Here is a 19,771-nt window from a genome sequence, read left to right as displayed (position 1 = left end):
TCACGCAAACGAGGTGTGGATGACCATATGTGGAAGTGCATCGCGGCAAGCAAAACTAAGCTTTACAAGTGGTGCCAATCATAAACTGAAAGATAATTAGCTATTGTGTTTTCCAATGAAGAGGAGCAACACAATCTGTTTGTTCAAATCCATTTTTTTAGGTCAACTTATGCTAGGAGAAAACGTGTTAAAGGGGGTCTTCTGAGTCTGCAGAGAGCCGCAGGCAAATGAATTAATATATGTGAAGGTCTGCGCTTGTGTGTTTCCCTTAGCGGGAATGTGTAGCACTTTTGTCAGATTCTCATTCAAAATGCAGCTAGTGGGTAACGTGACTAGCACAATATATGGTTGCATCACCCACTGTGATGGCCCTTATACAGCATGTTGCGCACCAGTGTCAGTCTATGCTTGGGAACATTGTTCTATGAGCGAAAGAAAAACTGGCCATGTGATTCTGATGGATGCTTGGACCAAAAACAATCCTGTTATTTTCATATCTGAAGAAAGAGGTGAAAGGAAGTGTACAAAACTTCAGAATCACACTGGGTTGCAAATGCCAACTCACAAAACAGACAAACAAACAAGCAAATAAACAGTAACACAAGACAAACAAACAAGCAAATAAACAGTAACACAAAACAAACAAACAAGCAAATAAACAGTAACACAAAACAAACAAGTCATTGTACAGTTTGCTTACACTTGAACAAGTTCAATTTATTTATTTACATCTGTTCAGATCTTTTTGCAGTCTTGAATATACACTTTAAAAATAAAATTTGTGCCTGTTTAAAGTCGACATGTATAAATGAATCAAAAAAAAAAAGAAAAACACACACACTGATAAAACACAAAAATCAGAGTGGAGAGGTTGGACTGAAGGTATGGTCGTCTCTTCAAGATCCAGTATCATATAAAATGTCCATCCTTTTGCTTATTAGATTTTGAAAACTTTTTGAAACGTTTTGTTTTAAAAGTATGTTTTGGTTGTCAGACCTTTTCTTTTTCATCTGTGTTGGAAAAGAATAAGCCAGTGTTTGGAGGAGACTGTGATCTGCTGTTATCGCTTGTATTTAGTCAGTCAGTGGGACGGTGGGACAGTAACGTTTAACTTATCCAGCTCCCAGGGTCGCTCCCCCCCCCCCCACTCGGCGGTCAGCCGTCCGTCTCCTGGCAGGCCAGGTCCGAAGGTAGGCGGTACCCCTGGTGTCGCTGTCTTCTTGTCATTGCTGCAGTACTAAAACAGTCTCCAGTCAGAGGCCTTTTCCAGCATCCCGCTGACTGTACAAGAAAAGGAAGAGTGGCATTAGTGCTCACATGTGGTTTTATTTTTCTCAGTTGCTTTTAAAGCTCAACAGCTCTCATGAAATATTTTCCCCCCTCACATCCAAGACAACAAAGGGGAAGAAAGTCCAGCTCTGACCAAACGTAAATCAAAATATATTACAGCTCGTATACCAAAATAGTACAATAAATTATTTGATATTCAGCGCATTTTATGCCAGACTCCAATACAGATCTCACTAGCAACTAAAAAACGTTCGGTCTGACACTGTGACTCATGCTGAATCAATTACTCAACATAATTGTTGAATTATTTTGTAAAGTCAAAAACAAACATTCTGCTTATCAGAGTGTATTGTGGGTAATCACTTATATATGGTCGAGGAATGCGAAAGATTCTCTTTGGGCTATATTTCTGGGGCACTTCAAAAGGACGCGCTGTATCATTTGCATAAATTCAAGCCCATAATTACATATATACTTGATTGCAAAACAACAAGACAAATTTCAGGGGCCTGAGTATTACCAAAAAAACAGACAATAGCCAAAAAACAGACAATACAAAAGCATCACTGAACATTACACATAAAATCAGGTTCATTTCTGATTCTAGATCAGTCTAAATTGAATTAATTAATTATTCACACTACGTGTGGTTTATGGTTATGGAATATCTACGCTTTCTTATAAACCGGCTAATTAGTAATTGCATTCTAATTAAACAATTTTATGAAACTGATTCCTTCTGTATATATAAACCACACATCTGCTTGGAACACAACTAGCATAAATAAGGTTGGGGGGGGGGGTGTGCGGGGGGATAAAGTGCTGGTCCAATTAAAACAGACTTATGATACATGGAGTTTTAGGCCGCATGACGAATCCAATAAATTTGAAGACATCTGTGACCTGCTACTCTGCTCCCTGGGGCTCCGAGCTCAGGCTTATTCGGGGGGGGGGGGGCGTAAGCCAGAGTTAACGTGATGTATGATGCGACAGGTCGAAGTACCGGTGCCGGACGTGCCTGGGATCACGCGGGAATCGGACTCGGACTGCCTGTCTACCTTTTGAAGTCCCCAGCAATATCGGAGGTGCAGCCAAGTGGGCATTAACATCTGAGGAAGCCGAGTCTCCTCAACTTAAAACCGGATTATTAAAAAGAATAATAATGATAATAATAACAGCCTATGTTTTTGTAACTCTGTCCATGTGGGTGCAGCCATTTCCCACACTGTGGCGAACAGGAGCAGCCAATCGCGCTTTATGCAGACACGCAATGACAGTCACCACTGGGGCTGGGGATTCTGGGTAATATGGCGCTAGCTATGCCACACCGCTCCGAAAAAGATGAATGCTCTTTAACCTTTTTTTGCATTAACTGATCTTTAGTGCTTGGGCTCCGTGATAAATGGAGAAATGCAGACTTTTTTTGCTTCTCACTTTTAGCCGATTTAATGATTTTCAAAATCAGTCTGCAAAACCCATTATGGGTTGGATTACCTTCCAAACATGGCTTTCATCAGATCAGAAGCCGGGGAGGAAGTGGGTTAAAAACGAGCATTTTGAAGACTCATTTCTCCCATAACTATCAATTAAGCTATTAATGGTCCAATGATGCAGACGTTAAATAATAAAAAACTGGATATTTAGAATGAACACTATATAAGGTCAGGCCGGCGCTGTCTACTTCGGGCTCTGGGTCCCACCCCCTGGGCTCTAGCCAGATTATGCAATGTGCCCACTGTGCCCAGGTTCCTGGAAGAAGGCTGGGTTACATTTTATCACTCAATAAAAGAAATTGAGACTTAGAATAAGGGTAACATAATGTTTTTCTATGTTTATTTAACATAAATCCCAGCTGATGAGCTCTGTCCCGAGGGCGGCATGGTGGTGCCGTGGTTAGCAGTTATTTACCTCTGGGACCCGGGTTCGAGTCTCCGCCTGGGTCACATGTGTGCGGAGTTTGCATGTTCTCCCCATGTCGTCGTGGGGTTTCCTCCGGGTACTCCGGTTTCCCCTCACAGTCCAAAAACATGCTGAGGCTGATTGGAGTTGCTAAATTGCCTGTAGGTGTGCATGTGTGAGTGAATGGTGTGCGAGTGTGCCCTGTGATGGGCTGGCCCCCCATCCTAGTTTGTTCCCGACTCGTGCCCATTGCTTCCGGGATAGGCTCCGGATGCCCTGCGACCCAGTAGGATAAGCGGTTTGGAAAATGGATGGATGGAGCTCTGTCCCTGAGCAAGGTGCTCAAGTTAACTTGATCTTTTGTTGTTTTCAAACCAATGACAACAAAGATCTATTCTATTCTATTCTATTCATTAACTTGTTGATGGCTGGTCTTATGCAGAGTTTTAACACAAAGGTGTGTACTGAGAAGACCACAGACCACAGCAGCATCAACCAAGTCTCAAAGCCTCTGATTGGTTATTTGCTGTCAGACACACACGGTCTGTGTGGAAAGGGTGCCTATGCCGGCAGCCAATGGGATGCAAGGCGAACAAGGCCGTTTACCAGACAGGATGCCAAGCGGGCAAACATGTATGTGACACGTGCACTCATTGGAGGGTGGGGGGGGCTGGGGGCGGGCTCCAGGAAGATGGGGGTTTTTTCATCATTTCAGACTTGCCTTTTATTGCAGGACAGACTCCATTTCTGATAAGTGGCAGTTTTCCTGCAAAACATAAACATGACAGACTTCATGCACATGCGGCCGCTGCAAAAAAGCAGAAACGCACAGAAACGCTGCCGTTTGTCAGGCCTCCCTTCAAGGCCCTCGCTCCCTCGCTCCAGCTCACCATGTCATCCTCTCCTTCATCCTGCGTGCCGTCCCCCTCATCCTCCCCCTCGCTCCTGTGGGCCTCCTCCGTCAGCTCCTCCGTGTCTGAGCCCGAGTCGTCCTGAGACACCTCGCTCTTGCTCTCTTCTGCCCTCTGGAGCTCTAGGTGGAGAGAGGGAGGGATTGCTCAGCGGATTAGCGTCGCACAAATCAAGGGGGAGGAGTGATATGACCATAGTACCCACTGTTTATGTATATTTTCCCCAACATTAAGCACAATTTTAGCACTCAAATTCATTCTTTGCTCACGCGGAGTACGAGCACCCCAAGATAATAATAATAATAATAATAATAAAAAAACATATAGTATATTGGATAAGCAGTTGGTGGAGGGATGGATGGACAGATGGATGGATAGATGGATGAGCAGGGAAAAAGAAAATGAGACTGAGAGACATTTATTTTTCAAGCATAAAAATATTAAACTGTAGGACCCAGGAATGCAAAGACAAATTGCGCGAATGTAGCATAAGCCTTTATATGCACAACTCATCTGTCCAGCTTTTCATCTGTCAATATTTGCTCTGAGGTTCATGTGTCTGAGAGTAGAATCAGGCAGTAAGAATGGTGAAAACATGGCAGGATCAGGCCAGTTAATCAAATGAGCCGAGTCCGCCTCACGTTACAGAAAGATAAACAGCAAAGGACCTTCCAAGATGTTGTTTATGCAGCGTCTGCTTGGCCGGCATGTAGGCATTGGTGAGTCAGGTCAGCGCGGCTCTGTTTGCCTGTGTGGTCCTGCCACCTGCTGGACTAATTCATTCTGCACACATGCATGATGTGGTTCTGCAGGACGCAAATGTCCGGAACAGCCTCACTATTGCATCACCACTGCCGGAACATTTCTCAGTGTTCCGAAATAAATAATCCCTTTTGCTGATGAAAGAATCACAGGAACAATCTGACGTCTGAATCACCAGGATGAAAACAATGGAGATGTATATCTTAAAATACTGAGGGCCAGGCATGGATAAGGACCAAAGCAGGGGGGGGTCGGGGGGGGGGGCTCTCACCTGTGGTGCCCTGCTTGTCTTCGGTAATCTGCTCCAGGTGGCCCAAGAGGGCGTCGATGTTGGACTTTATTTGGGTGAGCTCCGATTTGATCGCCTGCAGTTCGCTGGATTTCATAGCTAAACCGCCCAGCATCAGCAGGAAGGAATGGCAATGAAGTTCATTCAGTGTGGTGGAATGAAGATGTTCATAAGGTATAACATTACTCAAAGAGCTAAGGCATGAATTATTTTATTAGAAAAAAAGGTCACCACAGCTCCTAAATGAAACACACGTACTTCAAAGCCGGTTTACAGGAGAAAACTGGTTTCTTGTGCTGCAGTAAAATTCCCAGCATGAGAAAGATTATGTGTGAAAGGGGAAGCCAGTTTACTCACCCTTCTGCCTGACGGAGCTGGTGGGAACGACAGAGGAGCGCGTCAGTAGTTTAGAGGGCAGCGACTTCACCCTGCGCACCAGAGGCACGGTCAGGCGGGGGCGTTTTACCGGCACCACGCGAGGGATGGGTGACACTCTGCCTCGGTAGTCGAACAGCCTTTGGGAATTCATAAGCATCAGATGGATGTTAGTGCCAATATTCTGGTCTCAACATCACAGATCAAAGCACCGCACAGCTATTGAAATCAACATGCTTTATTTTTAATTACTCCGATAATTCCTGAATTCCACCAAGCAGATTAAACGAACTTCAAATTAAGTATTGTGTATGTTACATAAATTATTCCTGTGGTAGGGAAACATACAGAAATAAAAATAATTACTAGTTCTTTAAAAAAAAAAAAACAATATTTTCTTGGTTCTCACTGTGACGTTTAAAAGAATTAACACATAAAGAACTTGACCTCCCACCATCTATGCAAAATCATTTTTACTTCATATCCAGTTCCATCACTGTTTCTTGAAACAGCAATGATGGTCTTTTCTTTCCTCCCAGTCTAGCGAATCACTTGTTTTCCTGTTTTCTAATTCCCTGCGATTAACACAGTTCCTGCCGACGACTCGCTCAAGGCGCCGAATGTGCTGATGGTTTGATTGATCGGGCGGATTGGCGAGGGTGGCAGGCACGGGTGGGGGGGCAGGAGCTGATGAGGTGGATGAGACCATCTGCCCTGGCGTGAACCCCTCCCTGCATGGGGCCGCATGGGCCAGTTCCCCAGCTGCCTACTCTTCAGGAACCCTTTGATACCACTTGAAAGCAAAATCGGGTTTTAAATTATTGGGTATCATCCGTGTAATATATTGATACGTGTCAGAGGGGGTGGAGGGGCGGCAGAAAGTCTGGGGGGGGGCAGACATCACAGGCAGATCCCCAACTGTTTTACACGTGTTACTCATATGGATATGATGTCAAAACATCTGCAAGTACAGGCGACCAGCAGAGAGAGAGTGAGAGAGAGAGAGGGAGGGAGAGAGAGAGAGAGAGAGAAAGACAGACACAGCAGGGACCCACACAGAGCGATGCAATGCACCAGGCGCCCAATAGGAGGCGCCACCTGGCAAAAAAAATGCTGTGTTTTTTTTTTTTTTTTTTATGAGACGAGCCCCAGAAGGAGCGAGGACAAAGAAACAGGTACTGCGGTGCCCCCCCATGGAAAATTATGTTAATGCAGCAAATTACATGCATGACAGTTAATTCACATTCTACAAAATACGGATCTAATTATTATTTTCAAAAAACAGTGATCGTTTTTTACGCACCTGTCATAAAAGTCATCTCTGCAGTAGTCATAGTTAAATTCATAGCCACTGCGAAGGGAGAAAAAAAAAGATGCAATAACACAGTAATTAGCACAGTGGGAAGTACAAGTAGTTAGTGCTTGAAAATGGGATAAAATGCTGCTGTTACATTTTGAGCGAAAAGCCCAAAGGGGAAAAAAAAAAAAACTATTCAGGGATTCTGAAGACCTGTAGAGGGCAGCAGATCTCTTCAAACCTTTGGGCCGATTTGGTTTGGGCTCTCCTGCCATGTTGATGTCTGGGTACAGAGACACAGAGAGACAAGTTTTCAGCATTAGAGTAATACTAGCCATGAAAGTGAGATCCTTGGCACTCAGCACAATGCTCACTAAGAAATGATTAAACAGCACAGTATTGTATATAAATGCATGTCAAAAGCTTCAGTTATTGGGTCACTTTCGACCCAGTCTGGGGCTCTATGTATAGTGGCAGGCTAATAACTATTAACACTTTTTTCATAACTTCAGTGTGAGGAGGGGGTGTCCCACTTGCATATCCCATACACACCTGCCTCTAATCAAAGCCATTCCAAAGTTTATACAGTTGTAATCGGAAATATCCAACCCCCTCACCTAAAAAGACATGAGAGTAATGTAGATGAAAGATAATGTCAAAAAATGACAAAAAAATTAAACAAAAAAAAACGTTTATTGATACGTATCAGCGTTAATTTCACTGTGAAGATCAAATGAAAAACAACGCATGTGCAGTATTATTCACCCCCCAGCTTCAGTACTAAGTGTGACAGTAACTGTGACATGGTTATCTTAACTAAATATACCATTACACACAAATATTATATCAGTCATTTTCTGTGTTGATTTTATGTTTCACTCAACTCATAAAGATGGCATCCAAAGCAGAATCTTGCTTTTTGACACAACTTTGATGGATAAATCCTTAAAATCTTTGGGGGGGGGGGGTTGAATATTTCTGATTGCAAATGTATACGACCACAATACTATAATTAACCAAGGGCTCTTAAATAAAGAAAACACAGGAAAACAGGAGAAACTGGAAATTCTGCCTGTAATCACATTCCTCATCAGATTTATGCTAGGAAAACCCAATGCTTTTCAGAGCGCCTGATTTCTGCAGCTTTCAGCAAGCACACTCTCACAAACCCGCTATCAGACGTGTACGGTTTGGCTGATGTGACTCTTTCATTAGCATTTATGCCAGGTTTTGCGTCAGATAAAAACAGATTGCAGTTTCTTTGGTTCCAACAACAATTAATTTATATAGTTAGTACTCGGTTCACATAGACAAGCTGTCATATTTCTTTTAGCATGGTGCCTCTTATAGTGGTGCCAAATATTACACTCCTTCAGCGCTGTCATGCCTCCTCAACGCCCCCCCCTCTCCCTAAGTGAAAAAAAAACTATGCATAGCATGTGTCCATGTTCTAAAATCATCTTGTGTTTTGGATTAGAAGCTTTATCACTAGTACTTGAGTCTTCAGTTTGACACCTGTGGCAGAAAACAAGAACTGTGTACAGTGACACAGCAGCACACCTTTGAGGAACACGGCATTTGAACACTGCACTTTGAGGAACGCTGCATTTGAACACTGCACTTTGAGGAACGCTGCATTTGATCACTGCACTTTGAGGAACGCTGCATTTGATCACTGCACTTTGAGGAACGCTGCATTTGAACACTGCACTTTGAGGAACGCTGCATTTCAACACTGCACTTTAAGGAACGCTGCATTTCAACACTGCACTTTGAGGAATGCTGCATTTGATCATACACAGCTGTTAATCCTTTAAGATCACTATATAAAGTCATTGACAGTTCAGGGCAATATATATAGGCCTTGTATTACACTATTAAGCATACTCTATAAAATCACACATATACAGTAGCTGTTAGTTAGTTTTACATAATAACTGTGTAGCACAGTGTAAAGTGGCACAGCTGCTGTTCATTTAAGAACACTATATGAAATCACTGCTTTATTAAGTAACAGACAGCTGGTACACATTTAATAGCAGTTTCGGTTTACTCAACCATGTGTTGCACTGATAAGAGCACTGTATGAAGGCAGTGCTGCTGTGTCTTTAAGAGGACCCTTAGAAGTCAAGAGCTAGACCTTCCCCAAACAATTAATCCTGTTCTATTCCCCTGTGGGTCTCAGTTGACTCTGGAGCAAAAAGCACAGGTAAAGGCAATCTGGAAGAATTGTCCTGATTTTTTCTGATCCTGGTCACACCGACCTTGTAGTACAACACACATTGACCCCCTTGGTTAGGTTACGTCCTTTGCCAGCTACCTGTACCAAAGGAAAAACTGGACTTTGGGATGAAGTGGCTTAAGGTGGGTACAAGGATAATTTAGGAGTCTCACTGTAACCAAAACCATCCATCCATTTTCCAAACCGCTTATCCTACTGGGTCGCGGGGGGTCCGGAGCCTATCCCGGAAGCAATGGGCACGAAGCAGGGAACAACCCAGGATGGGGGGCCAGCCCATTGCAGGACACACTCACACACCATTCATTCACACATGCACACCTACGGGCAATTTAGTAACTCCAATTAGCCTCAGCATGATTTTGGACTGTGGGGGGAAACCGGAGTACCCGGAGAAAACCCCACGACGACATGGGGAGAACATGCATACTCTACACACGTAACCCAGGCGGAGACTCGAACCCAGGTCCCAGAGGTGTGAGGCAACAGTGCTAACCACTGCACCACCATGCCGCCCCTCTCATCATACTTAATTTATTCAAATCGTTTGTGGATTATCCGAAAGTGAAGATGTGGAAATTTGACATACATCCAACGACTCAAAATGTCAGACTAGGTATGGCTTGTTTTTATTCAACGGAAAGCAGATTACAAGTAAAAAAAAATAAAAAATGGCTCCTCAGACTTGACGAATTTTGCTCTATTTCATTCGCCTTGCATGGGCCCCTGGCCACATTTCAGCATTACAGCAATGATTGGACATAGCATCTGCAAAGCGGCCTTTTAATCGCAGAGAGAGACAGACCTCAGCCACTAAACCTGTGTATTTTCTTTACACTTACTATTATACCGTATGTAAATGACGCTGTGTAATATTGTTGATTAATCACTTTGGTTTTAAGATTAATGCCATTGAGCAAAAATAAATACATTTGAAATTGCAATTCCTTCGGCTCGCTCTCACGGCAGGTAGCTCGCAGAAGATGAAGAGATGTATAATAATGGGACCTTTATCGTTTTTCTAGTACTTCAGTCATATTAGTGGCCTGGTTCTTTTAGTAAATGTGCATTGAAAACGGGCAAATCTTGAGATCCAGCTCTCTCAACAAAGAAGAGAGAATTGAGCTAGCGTGCACATGCAGGTGCCTTGGTATGAAGTGAAAGCCTGTTGAAAACCTTGAAAAGGGCCTGCATGGTGGAAGAGCGGGGCAGGGGTTGGGCTGATGGGGTCGGTGAAAGAGGGAAGTGGTGAAACGAGCAGCGAATGGGACCCTTTCAGTGTGTGTGAGAAGAAGATGAGCTCAAAGCGCAGGGCAAACCGAGCATAGCACTCCGTCACTTTTCTCAAGATTTTAAAACTTAATTAACAGCCTGACACAGTTATTATTAATGCATTTTCCTGCCATCAATCGCTACTCCTAAGAAATTATAAATTATACGGTAACCCTGTAAATAACAATTTTAAGCTTGATTTACACTTCAGTGACATCACGCCAGCGACACAATCAGAGACGACGCGTTGCCTGGTAGAATCTGGTGCTGCTTCTAAATTTTTTCTTCAGCTTATTATAAATGTAAAATAGCTATGTAAGTGATTCGGGATTTAGAAAACTGAAATCATCACTAATTGGCTAGTAGAAAATGATGTTTATTTTTGAGAGCGAGACAGACTGAAACATTGCAGATTGGGTAGAAATGCCACAGGGAGAAGATGCCAGGTTGTACCTAATGTTTGTCCTGCAAGGACACGGCCATTCTCTCCAATCACGGCACCCCGGGCGTGTCTCTCACTGGCATACTGGACGAAGGCGTAGCCCTTGTGGACGGAGCAGCCCAGCACCCGGCCGTACTTGGAGAAGATGGATTCCACGTCCGACTTCTTCACCACGGCTGTGTTGAGGTTCCCAATGAAGACGCGCGAGTTGATGGACTTGGGGTCATTCTTGTTGGTGATGTTGCTGGTCTGGACTTTCAGGGACATCTTCTCGTTTATTAAAACAAAAAAAAAACTCTATAAAAGAAGATGAAGAAGTTAGGACGCTGTGTGAATTGTACAACTTTACAAGTCATATAAACCTGCATTTGTTTGATAATAGAACAAGGACGACATATCAAATGCTAAAACTGAGAAATGTTATTGTTTTTTGACCAATATATGCTCAATTTGAATTTGATGCCAGTAACACGTTTCAAAATTTTGGAACAGGGGTAACAAGGGACTGGAAAGGTTGCATAATGCTAACACACTGGGTGTAAAAACAGCATGTGATGCTGTGAAATCAAGTCAGGATGCAGTTATCCCCCAAGTGCCGTCCCCTACCTAATGCACCCTGCATGCTCATGCACATTGAAGTGCCTTGATATCCGTTCACTTCCTTTCTGGAGGTGGCAGCCCCAAGACCGTTTGGGCTTGGGGCAAAAGCCAAGTGATGAGCCAGAAGTCCTATAGGAACTGAACAGCCAGCTGGAATTTCCAAACCACAGTCCTGGGGTTTTGAATAAAACCTGAGGCTCAGTCTAAATTGGCTCAACCCCCCATGGTTCTCCAATCATCATCTCCCATAATTTCCTGTTTCTTTTTTTTCCTGCTCTTTTCATGTCATCAACAGAAGCATCAGAGAGCACAGTGACCCTTCCTGTCACTGGCACAGTGTCCTGGGTGTCAAGAACAGCAGTGTCACAGAGAACAGTGAGCCTTTCGATCACTGGCACAGTGTCCTGCATGTCATCAACAGCAGCGTCATAGAGCACAGTGAGCCTTCCGATCACTGGCACAGTGTCCTGCATGTCATCAACAGCAGCGTCAGAGAGCACAGTGAGCCTTCTTATCACTGGCACAGTGTCTTGCATGCAGAGTCACACACTGCCACTTCTTAAGGAGAAGAGTAGCCATCCCTCCACATTTGAATTTGTTCTTTCGGTGTCGCCCTCTGACGTATGAGTGCGCTGCCAATTACCACCAGTGGAAGACACTCCCACCCCAGACCTGCCCAGAACTACCACAGCAGAGAGTGAAGCACATGCATCCTAACAATTCCAGCATGAATGATGACAGCTATTTCAGAGACAGCTGGATACACAATGACACTTTCAGTAAGTGTCAGTAATTTAACCATCCATGGAAACAAAAGGGACACCACACTCTAAGAACAGGTTATTTCAGCACATAATATGCTAAATTGCAAAAAGAAATGCAATTATTTAAGCAGTAAAGCACACAATTCATACATATTAGTCATGGAGTGACACAAATAGGCCTGTCGCGATAAACGATAAATCAATTAATTGCGCGATAATTAAAATGAGGTCGATAATTTTTCCAGCCGCGATAATTTTCATTTGCATGCTTGTTTGCTTTCCTCGTGCCTCTCTCTACCAAATGAGAATATCGGCTATTTTGGCTCCTAAACGGTTACTTTTAAAAAACCCGACTCCTCTCTAATCACCTGATGCTGATTAGCTTGACCTGATTTGAGCTTATTAAAAATAAGACGCCTTCTCGTGGGCGGGCATTTTCGGAAGACAACGTATTCCGGCCACTGTCGTCCTTAATGTTTAGGCAGCTCAAAAACCCGGACAATTCTATAAACATTAATAAAACGGCTCATTAACAGGAGCCGGCTCCCATCGTTCACTAAAAAGAGTCAGCTCAAAGAGCAGTCTCGTTCGCGAACGACACATCACTAGTAATGAGGCGTGAACTCTTGTGTCAGTGGGCTCTTTGCACGTCTGCTTCCGCGTTCATGGAAATGCGGCTCGCTCATTTCCGGTCTTTGAAAAATGGCATTGGTTTATACATGCTGTTTACAGGACTTGCCCAAACTTATGATCAACGACGTATATCGCTTTTGTAAATCCTTCTCCAAAGCACAGAGTAAATTAGAGAAGGGCTTTAAGATGTTTGCCTTGTCCATGGATACAAATTATAATGGATCCGATTATAATGATCAATTTCGCCCAAGTAGATGTGTTCACTATAATCGGTAAAGTAAAATGTGGCAATAAATTATATGAATTGTGAGTATAAATGTTGGATTTGCCGAATTTCCCAGAGGTGTGCGTGGAAACTTAAAACACGACTGTATTTTGAGGAAATTATTATTATTGTCTCTTTAGCTTCTGAAACACAAGTTTATCCTTTCTTTCGCTCATAGTTACTCAAACCGGAAGCGAGTGAGCCGTATTTCACACTGGCGGATATGACGTCACTGCTTGATGTGCAGAGAGCCCGTTAGGCTACTTGCCAGCTGCATGGTCTTGTTGTTAGAACTTTTTGTTTACAAAGGTCCTAACTGGCAGTTTTGCCTGTTTTCCCTGTCTGAGTCTAATGTTTAACATTTTAAGGGTGATTTTGTTTACAGAGACTTCATAATCCATTTCATTTATTGTTTTTGGTTGTGTTTGTGCATTTTTTGTTAACAGAGACTGAGAGTCCGTTTTTTCTATTGTTTTTGGTTGTCATGTTTATTTATTTTGGATATTAAAAATGTCCTTCAGACCCAGTGTTAAATGTTTTTTAGAATTTTTTTTGATCGTTGAAAGTTTATTGAACGTTGAAAGGGTGTACCTGCATTAATATGCCATCATCATTACATCAGTTGAAAATGGTCTCACAACGACAATATTATTGTTTGTCGCAATAATTCCTGGGACAATTTATCGTCCAGCAAAATTTGTTATGGTGACAGGCCTAGACGCAAACATATTCTTATGTTTAAAATGAAAACTTGTAACTGAATTCAAACAAACATAGGAGTCTGATGATTTTATAAGTACAGATATTTTTTGAGGTTTTGAAGTGGCTGCCACCTCTGTCTCCTATTTTTACACCTACCTGCACACCTGTATCTCTCTATAATCAAACATAAGGCCGTATTTCTGTATTAACACAGCTTTCATGTATCAGTGTATGTTGTTATTATAGTCCTGTCTAACCCCTTTTGTTAAATGACTCCATTTCACGTAACAGCGTAGGTGACATGTACCCGGCACACCGTAACCGCATATCTAACACTGCCCTGACACGCACACGCTCACACACACACGGATAAACACGCGAGTCAGCCCCGGCCGTCGACAGATGTGCGGAAGATGGCCTCAGACACCAGCTGCTTACTGAGTTCGCCAGCAGAATTGAATCACGGGAACAGCGTGAGGAAACACAAAGGACAGGATTACACAAGCCGTCCCGTTAGAAATGAATGTCAATGAAGTAGATCTGAATTACAGCCCCCCCCCAAACACACACTACATTGACATTGCCTGCTGCTGCGTTGTTTTTTTAAATTGGCGAGAGACGGCGAAGAATTACAGAAAGCCACTTTGTGTGTAGATATGGATAAAGTACTTATGTTCCCGGCTGGGGCAGCTGTGTTGTGTTGCTGGATACTGTTATATCCATATTTAAGCACAGAAAATATTGGGTCTAGCTAACTGCGTGGGATGTGGAAGATGATGCATCGCAAGGATGCCACTGGGAAGCCATTGATTGCCCAGACTTTATTTTCTGATGCTTGCAAAATGCAGGAGAGCGAATTGTTCTCTCACTATGTCTTAGTAATTTCCTCCATTCTGATTCCCTCCCCCCCCCCCCCCATTCCATGTCTACCGACTTGTTTCTCTGTATCTGTGTCACTCGTCAGACGGATGAGTTGCTGTCATGTATGGGGGTTGTATGAAGTGCCTTGTTCCTCAACACAGGACTGGAAAGGGACGGGTTAGGGCTGCTATCGACAGACAGAAAGAGTCAGAAAATAACAGCAAGCAGAGATATGGACAGTTATAAGAGCCACAGCTAGCTATATCATACAGGAACACATTTAGCTCTAAGAACTCAAGATTTTAATGTATTTTGCAAGAATTTTTAAATATCAGATGTATGGGATGCAGATTTGTAACCTTGCGACAGATGTGTGCTTTAATCTATGACTTCCACCTGAGTCCAGCCTTACAAATGTTCAAAGGATGTTTGCATGGCCCCTGAGGTAGCCGTAAGCTGACTGACCATGTAATAATGAGGTCATTTTTATTCATCCCCAATGGGGAGGTTGAACAACCAATGGCAACATGCCATACTGCCTTGTCAGATGTGAGTATGGTGCTTATTACTCATCTCTGTGGTGTTATTTGCACTGTCATTAGCGGGACGTGATGACATCAGCAGGACGCAATGACAGCACGAATGCTTTGAAGGTCACTGTCCATCACAGAGAGCTTTGGAATTGAGCCAGAGAGTTTTTTCCTCTCTGTTGCTGGGAATTACGGCCTTGTTAGCCCTCGCTCTTTGCTGACTCAGAGCCGCACCAGGAGTCCTCTGGGTTTGCTACACCGCAGCACCTCACGCATCTGGTTCCACATGTGGACTCGGCTCGCATCTCAGTACCTGGTATCCCTCAGGTCAAACGAAAGGATACAAGCGAATTGTGCCAAAAATACATGTTTAAGAACACTTCAACTTACAGAATACAGGTATGCATGTCAATTCTGTCTATTCTGTTACTGTCCTGTTTACTTGTCACATTCGAAATAGGCATTAAGACCTCTTTTATATATCTGTGAAAAAATACATTTTGATTTGTCACGTTCTTGGGTAAAATTTTTGGAAAATCAACTATTCAGTTAACCTTGGATCATCAGTCTTCATTTTGATCGTACGCACACTGATTTTTAAGACTAACAAAAATGCTGCTGTTTATTGTCACTCAAGGAGCAGATTGGCTTCCTTAAATTCACATTAAGATGGTCAGTGAGCACCAGCCTCTCTCTCTCTCTCTCTCTCCCCCTCTCACTGCAGTGAAGGCAGAGTTCATTTGAAGTGCAAAGGATGGTAGTCTGCTTGAGTCCTGTCCTCTCCAACCATTTCCAGCTCTCCTCCGGTTATCTGTCTTTATCCAGCTTCCACGGTGCCAGATCTCCCCAATCAGTGACCAGCCCACTGTGTTTAATCTGCAGAAGAACATCACCGTCAGGCATCTGCAGGGAGTCGGCAGGAGGACGGGACTGGCAGACACGTGCACAAGCGTGTGTGCGCATGTGCACAGGCAGGGAAAATGCCAAGTGAAACACAAACCCTGTGGGTTTGGGGGCCAAATAATACAAGTGAATTTGGTTCAATCAGGGCTTCAGCTTGTGTTCTGTTGTCATTTCAAAATAATGAGCCGTCAATAAATAAAGCTTTATGACTTATATAAAACCATCTGGTGGTGCAAATGCACAGAAATACTGGCAGGTGTTCTTGGAATGGAATACCTTGAAGCTTTCAAAGTGTTCATAGAACCATAATTTATGATATATGGCTTTACTTTCTCCAGAAAACAGAAGCTCACTTGATTTCCGAAAGATTTTCTTTTTTTTGGGCCCATTATTTTTGAACCTTTTTTTGTGCTTCACACATATAAAAATAGAAACTTGGGAGCCTGGAATTAAATGAAATTATTCATTATACGGCGATAGCAAAATAATAAACAGGACCATTATCCATAGTTTTGCATTTTTGGGAGAAAATATGCTAGCAGATGACTGAGTGCAGTGGGGTAGTGAGCTGCAAATGAGTGTTTTATTGCCCAGAATGACAGGGACCTGCAATGCTTTTAACCTTAACAAGAAAAGTGACTGTGTATCTAATGCTGGATAATACAAGCTTACAAAAAAGTGCAGGCAATGGTGCACAAAATTATTCTTAGCAATGGAAAACATGGTACTTCAAGCACAGCCAGCCTCCACATTATCTTCATTCATTCATTCATTCATTCATGCAGAGACTCAAAAGCATGTGAGTAATGCACTCATTTTGTTTCCTTTTTTAAAAGAAGACTTGGGTACAGTATGTCCTTCTCACCTGCAAACCATAGTGCATGCCCTCAATGATTACTTGAGTCTCTGTGTGTGTTTTTTTAAAGATATGCTGGTGTGTAATATGTGCATTACCCTGCCCCTTTCGGTGGGAGGACACTGCAGATCACCACAACCCTGACTGGACACGTCAAAAAGCAAGAGGAGATGTACAGGCGAGTGACTGGCTTGTAACAATATGATTTGTCCGAGTGTGGTGCAGAGAACATTCCCTAGTGGCAGTAAATCTGCCCAATGAATGTCTAAGGTCTAATTTCCAGAGTGTATTTAGTAATTTTACAAGATTATGTTAGAAAGACAAAAGAACAGGTGACCGGCTAAATGCAGAAAACACCAACTTCTTAGTGGTGTGCTGGGCTGCTGGAAATGTCTGAAACTATACTGAGGGCATAGGAAGCCATTTCTCCACAAAAAAATCCCTTTATTTTATTTACTAATACAAATATGATAATACTTATGCACTGACTGTAGAGCAGTCTGTCTACTTATGTTCTAGAGCAGGGGTGCCCAATACGTCGATCGCGATCTACTGGTCGATCGCAAAGGTAGAGTGGGTAGATCGTATGGCATAAAAAAAAAATAGAGGATGGATGACGCGTTCAACGGCGCCAGCTGCTGCAAAACTCTAGAAAGCTACCGAGTCGCCTAGTTAGCAGCCAATTAATTTCTACTAAACTTAAGAAAGGGTATAAAAATGAATGGGAAGCCGGACCACGTAAGAAGCCAAAAACCTACAGCACTTCCATACGGAATGAGAGGAGGAGTATATTTTTTTCACCATGTCATATTCGAAGTGCGTTTGCCTCATCTGTCAGTCTACCATTGCTATTCCGAAGACGGGAAACGTGGAGCGGCATTTTCGGACTGTTCATAAAAACTACGACATTAACTCCGAAAAGCGAGCTGAGAAAGAGAAAGGTGAAGGAACTAAAATCCCAGTTCAATTCAAAAATACTTTATTTATCCCAAAGACAAATTAATAATAATAATAGCAATAATAATAATAATAGCAATAATAATAATAATAATAATAATAATAATAAAGAATACTCAATATTTTTATACATAAATATATGTTTAGCATTTTTATAGTAGGTAGATCATTTTGACTTTATATTTATAAGTAGCTCGTAAGCTGAAAAAGTGCGGGCACGCCAGGTCTAGACCGACAGACTGACTGATTTTATGAATGGACATTGTGGTTGAGGAGTATTTGCCTTCATGCACGCTTGCACCTAGCTGACGATACCTTCTACACAAACTTCCAGGCCAATCCTCGAGCTATTATCTATATCAGCAAATTTGGTTCTATCCAAAGTCCATCCAAATGAAGCCCCCACTAAACATGAAACAGCTCTCGCCCCTCGTGTACCTGCCCGAAATACACTACACTGACTCATTCTTTCACATATTTTAAAAATTCTGGCAGTTACCTGTATTTCTTGCCAGTATCGCGCCCTTTGCATTACAATGGCTTTTGCTCCCTGGCATTATGGGAGTTTAGCTCACACCTTCCTTGGCTGGATCAGTTAGTAAATATAGCAGATGCCCCAGTGCCTGCATAACCCTTGGGGATGCATGAACTATCCTGTCTTACAAAAATTCTGTTTATCCTCATTTCGACATGGAAAAAGAAAGTGCCGTCCTTTTTTTAACCAGGCACTATTCCAGAGGTCAGTAAGTCACAGGTAAATTTACCATAAGTGACTGATTACCATAGCCCCCCCTCCCATGCTTCTGCTAAAGGTCAAATATGCTGTAATCCTCCATGTACCCTATTTCCAGGCAGTTTCCATAACCACACACACAGCCTTTCACTGGAATGACAAACTGTGGTGAAAGGCTTGTGATATGCTTGTCAAATCCATCCATCCACCTAAAACCACTTTCACATCCACATCAAGTACAGCTGATCCTACCCCAGCATATATGCATAAGACACCCAGGATGGGATTCCAGTCCATCACAGGGCCTAATGTCATGGCAGTGTTCTTGAAAAAGTAAAAGTATTCTTGGCTGCTTTACCCACTTATTTATTCTGAGCAGCCGGGACCATGACCTCTTACACAAGTGATAAAACACAAAGGCTTATAAACACGCCTTTTTCACCGGGAAGCATGGTGCCCTGCCTATCGTGAGGCAGTCAGCTTCTGAGCCAACGAGTCTCTTGGTAACCCTATTAGCTGCGCTGAAATAACACCGCTAAATCCGACAGCGTGCTGCATGTTTGTCATAGGGACCCACCATGATCGTAAATATGCTTGACAGCGAATGTTATTGTGCAATTTGCTTTATCATACAGCGGTGGAGGAGGTGCAGAACGCCGCATTATGTCAGCGGAGCTCAAACTCCCATCTCGACCTAGTAATCGTCATTCATTACATTTACAACCCAGTTGTCAGCATGCAGTTCCTAATGGCTTAACAAGACCCTTGATTTCCCAGCATCCAAAGGAACCAGAGGTCACCATGGTAGAACAAGCTACCGCAAAAGCAGCTAAATAGCTAGCATTCTTAATTATCTTACATGGAAAAATGTGCCTCTAGCTTGCATTAGCACTGAACCGGGGTCTTCTGATTAGTTTGTCTCTATGACAAGTTTTACAGACTTTCGCCATTCTGGAGAACATGTATCAGCCAGCGACCATTAATGTGAGAGGAAGGAGGGGGCGCGGCCTGACTCATGCCAACTATTGGTTAGGAGTCGGTATTTCAGCACCCCCCCTCAATCATGTTGCCTTCCTTTGCTTGTTCTCCAATGATGAATGAGGTACAGAAGCTTTCATCTATCTGTGGGGGCAGGTCCATTCATCCCCACAGCTGAAAAATAGATGGTATATGAAGTCTAATTTGGTCCTG

The 19,771-nt window shown here is 43.0% G+C and overlaps 1 protein-coding gene across 1 annotated transcript in view; it reads right to left on the bottom strand.

The window, feature by feature from the left end:
- Positions 1-691: 691 nt before the first annotated feature.
- raly (RALY heterogeneous nuclear ribonucleoprotein) overlaps positions 692-19,771 on the bottom strand; it is a 63,331-nt gene continuing 44,251 nt past the window's right edge. The window contains exons 3-9 of the mRNA XM_049022938.1: positions 10,788-11,073; positions 7,037-7,106; positions 6,830-6,877; positions 5,509-5,666; positions 5,134-5,250; positions 4,080-4,222; positions 692-3,955 (exon numbers count right to left, since the gene is read on the bottom strand). Coding sequence (XP_048878895.1) covers positions 3,914-3,955; positions 4,080-4,222; positions 5,134-5,250; positions 5,509-5,666; positions 6,830-6,877; positions 7,037-7,106; positions 10,788-11,043 — 834 coding nt within the window. The 5' untranslated portion in view covers positions 11,044-11,073 and the 3' untranslated portion in view covers positions 692-3,913. The remainder of the gene's footprint in view (positions 3,956-4,079; positions 4,223-5,133; positions 5,251-5,508; positions 5,667-6,829; positions 6,878-7,036; positions 7,107-10,787; positions 11,074-19,771) is intronic.

This window comes from Brienomyrus brachyistius, chromosome 8 (assembly GCF_023856365.1).
Source record: "Brienomyrus brachyistius isolate T26 chromosome 8, BBRACH_0.4, whole genome shotgun sequence".
Lineage (NCBI taxonomy): Eukaryota > Metazoa > Chordata > Actinopteri > Osteoglossiformes > Mormyridae > Brienomyrus > Brienomyrus brachyistius.
This window is presented reverse-complemented; position numbering and strand designations above follow the sequence as displayed.